The sequence below is a fragment of the Drosophila willistoni genome (assembly GCF_018902025.1).
Source record: "Drosophila willistoni isolate 14030-0811.24 chromosome 2R unlocalized genomic scaffold, UCI_dwil_1.1 Seg167, whole genome shotgun sequence".
In the NCBI taxonomy this organism is placed as follows: domain Eukaryota; kingdom Metazoa; phylum Arthropoda; class Insecta; order Diptera; family Drosophilidae; genus Drosophila; species Drosophila willistoni.
The window spans coordinates 19,527,320-19,535,653 of NW_025814050.1; the positions used below are offsets into that span (position 1 = coordinate 19,527,320).

The 8,334-nt window shown below is 29.8% G+C and overlaps 1 protein-coding gene across 1 annotated transcript; it reads left to right on the forward strand.

Annotated features, from left to right (window-relative positions):
- Nucleotides 1–1,758: 1,758 nt before the first annotated feature.
- On the forward strand, nt 1,759–5,081 carry LOC111518610. The gene is made up of 5 exons (XM_023175938.2): nt 1,759–2,934; nt 2,993–3,624; nt 3,678–3,860; nt 3,919–4,488; nt 4,548–5,081. The coding sequence occupies exons 1-5, from the start codon at nt 1,831–1,833 to the stop codon at nt 4,825–4,827; spliced, it is 2,769 nt and encodes a 922-aa protein (XP_023031706.2). The 5' UTR covers nt 1,759–1,830; the 3' UTR covers nt 4,828–5,081.
- Nucleotides 5,082–8,334: the final 3,253 nt, after the last annotated feature.

Below are 8,334 nucleotides of genomic sequence, written 5' to 3' on the forward strand. Positions count from 1 at the left end.
AAATGTCGAACACTGTTGGCGCGAAAAGTATTCAAATTGAAAATCAACAAACATTTATTAAACGTAAAAGGATTTTGAATACCAAAATCAATCAATTTATGTCAATCACTTTTGCTGTTTAACTACGATTACAGCCAAACTGTATCCCAAGAGATGAGTTTACTAGGTAGATACTGATACAAATGGAACATGAAATGGAAACCTTACAAAATTTCATATACTTTTTCATATACATAGATAACAGATTCAAATGTAAAAGTCCTCAACTAGGTAGATTTTAAATAGTTCAGTGAGTGATTTGTCAGGCTTTCAATATTGAAGCAAAAACAGACAAGAAATTTTTCATTACAAAGACATGAAATCGTTATTTACGTTTCGGTGTTATAATACTTAATAATGGAGTATTCAGACTCATTTGAGAATAAATATGATTCGATTATCAGTAATATTAAAAAAACAAGGCGTTGTAATAAATTAAACGGCTAGTTTGAACATAAATATAAGAATGTTTCTTATTTAACTCACAAACAACTGCACTAAATTGAAATATTGAAATATTGAAACATTTCAACTCTTACTTAGAAACTCTTATCCAGGGCAATAACAGAAATTGGAGTTTCAGTCCTGAAAACTGCATATTTCTCTAAATTAAAAAAAAGAGCCATCAGAAAGAAAATGTAAGAAAAGTCGCTTAAGTTTACTTATCTTCCACGTGCATATCAAACAATTTGACAGAAGAAGTAGAAACATGAAATCCTTCTTAAGTCATCTCTTAAGCAACTTTAGGGCATCCTTGAGGCGTTCTTAAGACTTCCTTTGGGCATCTTTCTGAATCCTTGGCTGGCGCTTTGTAGAATCGACAACTGTGAACTATCAAAATTTAACGAAACATCGTTGTTTTTCCACATAGTAAGTCTGAATATCTAAATTTATCTAAAAACTTTCATAATTTATAGAATAAACAAGATAATAATACTTATGAAAAAACTTATAGATTTAAGACTACGAATATTTTTAAGAATGTGTTAGAAATTCATGACGATTTGGCCGTTTTTTAAAATACATATGGCTATATACCTTTTTGCATTTAAATTACTTCAACTACTAACTTTTTGACCAGTTTTAGCATAAATCGAAGTTTATTTATTTTTCTTTATTTCTATTTGAACTTAGGCTAATAATATTGGTGTAAAATTTAAATACATATATATTTTTGAAATCGTTTAGAAATTGATGAAAACATTTATAGAATTTTAAGTTTTTAAAAACTAATTCTTTCTCTGTTGTTTTTTGACCGATTTCCAATATTATTTTCTAAATTTAACTATTTAAAAATAAAAATTGTTGGAATAAATTGTTTATTTCGATAAGTTTATATTTATTTTTATTTTTATCCATCGTTTAAAATCGAAGTCATTTCGCTTACACGACGGATTTTCGTCCTATCTGGCTAGGGAGTTGAATGTTGCCAGACTTCAGATTTTTAGGTGGACTTGAGCTGGCAAGGCTCTAGGGCAAAAATTCGATAATATCGACACTATTGCTTTATTATATTTTAATGATGGAAACAGAAATTCAAATAGTTAAGCCAAGGCGAAAAAAATATATTTATATAAAAATTATAGTTGATCGACATTTTACTTATTCGTTCGAACTACAGTTAAAGCTTTAGTCGTAGACAGCGACCGCAGGCAGGAATATCTATCGATAATAGTAAAAACTATCGAAGGTGCCGTAAAAAAGCAAAAATTCGATATCTTGATAGTGTAATCGAGAATTTGCCAGCTCTAAGGTAGACGTCCAGACGTGCTGGAAAACTTCAAACGTAAAATGGAAAATCAACCTCAAATTAATATTTTAACCGATCTGAAGGATATCCTTTCGGATCTGTCCAATATTTTTCAAAGTGAACCCAAAGGGCTGGCCACAAAACGATTGGCCAATGATCTTGTTAATGGTGTTCTATCAAATCTAGTTACTGTTACTGAGGAAGATGAAATTACTTCTCCAATATTATTGAAGAAAATAATCAAAGCTCTGGTTGACACGGGCATCAAGTCTGAGTCCCTCACGACGGAGCAGCGTCAGTTGGTGTCTAAAGTATTCGAGTGTATACGTTTTGAAATGGGAAAGTGTTCCGGCGCCGAGGCTGCCTCATTGCTAGACCAGTTATGGACCAATCAATTCCAATTTATTGCCCAGATGTTAGTTCAATTTTTTGATGTCTACAACAGTTATCTGGGAACCGAACAATGTCAATTATTGCTACTAGTCATCAAGCAGCAAATCCAATCGAAGGAGCAAGAGCAACGTAAAATGGGTTACCATTTAATGAAGGAACTGGATAAGATCTTCAATTCTAATCAAGTCGTTTCAAATGAATTGAAATGCACTCCATGCATGTGGTCAACATATATACACATATTGGAGCATCTGGAAAATCAGACATTTGACTTCGATTTATGTAACTGGTTGATCGTTTTCAAGGATGCTGACAATTTTTCTGCATGGCTGCATATATTATTTATCAAACTCTTGCAATCGGATGATACATTCGTTGGATATATAACAATCACATTTATTGCAAATGAATTGAAATTTTCCCAACTGACCGATTGGAATGTAATCGATGAGTTTTTAGTGGCAACTAATAGAACCGAATTGTATAATATCGATGATAATTTCCGTAAAGATCCTTTCTTTACGAATTTTGTATCGAAAAGTGAAAATATGGATACATTTATGGAAATCTTTGTCAGTGTTTCATGGGACTGGAATTTCATTCCATTATTCGAATGGCTTTCAAGTGTGTTGACTGAAAAATCGCATCTTGTTGGAAAGGATGTGATGCTTAAAATCATTTCTCATGTGGAAAAATCAAAAATCTCCCTTAATATGCGACATCATCTTGAAATTTTGCTTCAAACTTTCTGGGTAAGTCATTTATATAATGATGGTTTTCTATATTTATATGGCTCTTACAATATTTTAGGACCCATTTACACTAGAAGATGTTTTAGTCTGTATTCAAGAGATGTACAAAAACCGAAAACTTTATTATTTGCCCTACTGTAAATTGAAACAGAAAGTCCTGAATTGTGAGAAGTTTCAATTGCTGCTTTCCTCTTTTAATAAGTCATTTGACGTAGTATTCAAAACATGGACACCGGAATCGTTTGTTATTGCGGTACTGGATAAAATAAAAGATGTGGATAAAACTAAACTCGGATGGATACGCTTCTACATTATGTCGAAATATAATTACAATGAAAAGATTCGTGATTTTTACTCCTCGGTGTATGATGTGGACAGTTCATTAATACTGAAGGGTAAAGATCTTGATGCACTGAAGCAACATCTGTTCGATAAACTAATGTGCCAGACCAGCGAAGAGAAATCTCTTGTCACTGCCATGGCCATAGACCTATATGTGGAGAATCAGTTGGACGAATGGAGTCTAATTGAAGAGATGGAGCTTAAGCCTTTGGAATTATTAAATCTGGGTGGTCATCAAACACTAAAACACATGACAGAACTTTTGTCAAAGTCTTTGCATCAATTAAAGGACGATCGCATTCTATCTACCATTCTGGATATGCTGCAAAAGTATCCATGTTATGACACGTAAGTTATGGGACTCAATTCCATAAGTATAATTTTTTAATACTATTTTATAGATGTAAAGCTATTGGGCAATATGCTGTAAAACACATGACTATCGAAGAGCAATGTAAAATATCTGCAAAGTTACTTGACCAAAATGAAGATAATATTGGAATATTAGAGAGTGGAATAAAATTGTCTTCATCTACTGTCATCCAAGGAATACTCTATTATGGACCTCTGACTGGAGATGAATGGTAAAAAGAAATTAAGTTTTGTTTAGCCCTGCATACATATTTCATATTCATTTTTTAGGACTGAGATGACGTATACGAAAGCTTTTACACGTGACAGTTCGTTGCCTGTTTTGTATGTAAATTATCTTCAGAAACAGTCAAATGACTTTCGTTACAAAGTCGTTCATGAATTGTTACGCATCAACATGACGTTGTCTGAAAGTAATCCTCAGTATGGAGTCAATTCCATGGAGCACAGACTTAAATTTCGTATTGCCTCGGCTCTGATGTTTCTACAGAATACGAAATATCAATGCATTACTCAAATAAGAAATGCCCTACAAACAGAATATGAACAATTCAATATCAGATGCTTTTATGAAATGGTTATGGCTAGAACTCTACCCACCATGGACGCTATCCATTCCGAATTGAAGTTGATGTACACGTATAGCATAAATATGCAAATCTCGATACTATCTGTCGCTCATATAGCTCTTCTTGCTAAGCAATGGCATCTACGGCAATTTGAAAAAATCCAAAGAATATTTGAGGTGTTTCTTTCATTAACCATGGAAAATGATTTTGAAATCCGACAATTTGCCAAGTTCATTATACACAATTTGATTGAGAAATGTGACAAAGACAGGTAACTAATGAATTAACAAATTCGAAAATATTCTGAATTAACAAATCAATTAATTTCAGATTTAATTTGCCCATAGCTAAAACATTGAGGACATGCATTAAAGAAAATACGGCTGGCAAATTAGTTGATGCAAAAATTAGAGCTCGTCTCTTACTGCCTAAATTATATAGAATTCTTAGTCAGGAATACAAAACATTTTCATATTACGATTACACTTTCAACATGTCCAATATAAAAATGTTCTATGACATGCATCACTCGGACGTAATACTTGGAGTACGAGAAGCATTTAAAGCAGTTTCAAACGAAGCTCTAAAGGCAATAACTCCAACTAATTGAAGTTTTTGCAAATCAAAAAGAACGATCAATGTCAAATATATCCTGGGAGTTATCCTACTAATTGCAAACAAAATCAACTTACAATAATAATAACAAGTTAGTCCCATCTGATGAAGGATTGAAAGCCAAACCAACAAAATGACAAACGGAACGAAATAAAATTATAATTCTTCTTGCGATATCGCTTTGAAGCCACACTTGATGATTAACAATTCTGTTCATTCCTTCTATAATAAAATGTATCTAAATTATAATTCATTATATTATTTAAATCTCTTACCAAGAAACAAAGACTTGAGGCTAAAAAGTAGTCACTGCTAATCAAAAAGTATTCTCTACTTTGTAAAGTTTTAAAATATAATTCTTAAATTTAATACTAAAAAAAACTCTTCCGGATTAGAGACGTATAAAACTAAAAACTAATCGGTTCAGACTAAAACATACAGACCGATTACAAATCAGTCTTTATTATATTTCCTTCTTAAATTTTTTTTTGCCTAAAGAAATATATTAAGAATATTTGGGAAAAAGAAATTAATTAACCTTTTCTTAAAAAGTATTTGACTATATAGATTCAGATTATATTGAAGATATCACAAATATTCCATATTGTTCTTAGTCTTTGTGGTGATTATACATATTGACCTAAAAGCCTATAGTGGTTCGTTTCGACTAAATCCAAGATAGAAAATGCCTTTCAGTATATAGAAACCCTGATGGTTGGGCTGATCAGGAATACATACATATATGGTCACAAATGTTTCTTTTTAACTAAAATTTTAAACCAAATTAATATACACAGAATACTAAGAGAATGTAACCTTTTTGTTAAATAAAAAAAACTTAATGGAAAATTTTGTATTCAAGTTGATTTAGCGAAAGATTTTATACCGTGAAAGATTTTATATTCTTAAAAACCAGTAAAAGCCGCAGTTTAAATAATTTATGTGGTTTTAAAAAGTTAGTTCAATTATTTGAGAAAGGAAGGATATATGACCAATAAGCTTTAGGGAAATTCGATTTACTTTTTGGCCGATTCCAAAGATTTCCAAACGTTTTGTCTAACATCACAGTTTTGGAACCCATTTGTTTAAGAAATCTTACGTTTTAATAAAAATTATAGAAAGGGATTGTTTCTGGGATGTTTCGTTTAAATATTTGACTGATTGCGACACGTATTCCAAATAACTTGTTCAAAATTAAGACCTCCTTTGGCATCAAATGCTTAAGTTATTGAACTAAAAGTTAGTTCCGATTGTCTTTAAATTGCATTTTCTTATCTCTTATATAGTTATTTATACAGTAATCATTGAATCGTTGATAAATATCCAAGTTTTTGATTTGTTTTTGTGAAGAGAACCCAAAAATTGCAATTGCAATTGATTCTTAAGCCAAAGCAATTTTTCGGCAAGTTTAAAACGAAAAGACATTTTTATGCTATTGCAGAGCATTTCTTTATTATTTTTCAATTGTTTTCTTCTTCATCTTCGTTTTTTTGTTTTGTCAAATATGTCACTTGTTTTTTTTTCTTTTTTTCATATTTTGTTTTGTTTTTTATTAATTAAATTTTCTCTCTCTTTTCCTTATGTTTTGTTTTTCTTTTTTGCACTTGTACCGTTCTTCTGCGACTTAATTCTTATATTTCGTTTTCTTGTTTCTTGTGTTCTTTTTCATTCAATGAGTAAGTATGTATATATATATTAAATATATATATCTATATAATATATAGAAATACATATGTATATAACATATGTATGTATATATATATATATGGTATTATTAATGTAACTATATACAACACAGGGAGGTCTTAAGACTCAACTCAACTCCTTGGATCAACCCAATGAATTTTTGTTTTGTTTTTCATTTATCTGTTCTTCGGTCTCGACACTTTTTCGTTTTCTTGTTTTGTTTGTTACAACTTTGACAAAAAAAGAATATATATATTTATAGGTATATATAACATAAATCCTACGCAGCCATAAATTTCACAATTCTGATACAAAAAAATTAATTATTTTGTGTTGTGTGTGCTTTGCCATTTCATTTCGTTTGTTTTCTTAGCCTTTTTGTGGCCGCCCTTCATTATCCTCATAATCATATATATGTATATAATAGAGATTTTCACAATAATTTTCCTTGTTGAAACTTATAAACTAAAGATCCTAGTATTCTTTCACTTTGCTTTCACTTTAATGTACGCTCAGTCCATGATATCATCAACATCAACTTTTTTCTTGTCTCTCATTTGGTTTTTTGTATTGTTTTTGTTTTATTTTTACATATAATATAATTTGTTAATTTTAAAAATTATGAAAACTGCTTGCCCTTTTCTTCTCATCTTCTCTCTACTTTTCATTCGTTCTCTGCTTTCTTGTGGTTTTCGTTTTGTTTCCTTTCGTTTTGGTGGTGTGGATTATGCTCTGGTTTTACTTACAATTGTTTTTAGTTTCTTTTTTTTTTTTTTTAGTGTGTGAAACATTTGTTTTTGTTTTTAATATTTTTTGATGATTATTAAAGTAGAAAGAAAAATTATCAGATTATGATACCGAAAAGAGTTTCGATTCTTCAAATATCAATCAAAATAATGAAAAATTATCTTTAAATCGTTTGGAAACCAAAAGAGTAATGACAGATTATTATCATTAGCTAATTAAATACCCTTTCCTTTAAACTGTGTTTTGATTTCATTTTTAAAAGCATTCATTAAACAGTGAAACTAGAAATGATTTTTAAAACGGGTTCAATTTGATAAAAACGTTGGTGTGATTTTAAGTTTCAAATCAAATAACTAATATTTAAATGTATTTTTATAGTTTAAATATTAATTTACAAATTGAATGGGTTTTTCGGTATCATTTTCTGAAATTATACACATAATTTTATGAAAATTATTTACTGATTTCTTGACTAATTATTCTTTTATATTATTCTTTTGCTTTTTGTTTTGCTTGTTGGAGTTGACTGAAATTTTTGGTTTTTGGTTTATAATGCGGATTTTAAATAATTTTTACTTTTGCATATTCGTTTTGTTTCTTGTTTATATACATATATATATATATATATATATATGGTACTTAAAAATGTATGTTTTGTTTTTTCTTTTGTCTGCTATGGTTGCGCACATTAATTTACTTTTTTTTCAAATTTAGTATGGAGTTTTAAATTTTGGTGTGATTTTTCTCAATTTATCTTTAAGATGTAATCAAAATTAAAACAATCTATAAATATGAATATTGTTTGATGGCAGCATTTCTTTTTTCTTATTTTTGTTAGTGTGAATAAGTTTTTGTATAATTTTATTAATAATTTTCTCGATGTGTATATTTTTTGTCATTCAAGTTTAGCGATTAATTATTAAGAAGTCGCGATCACGGAAACTAACCAAGTGATGCTTAGAAAGATCTTCAAAGATGTATCTAAATTTCTTAAAAATGCATTAAGTGGCAATTTTTCTTTTCAAGTTTTTACAAAAACTGAACTAAACTAACAACAGGGCAGTCATTT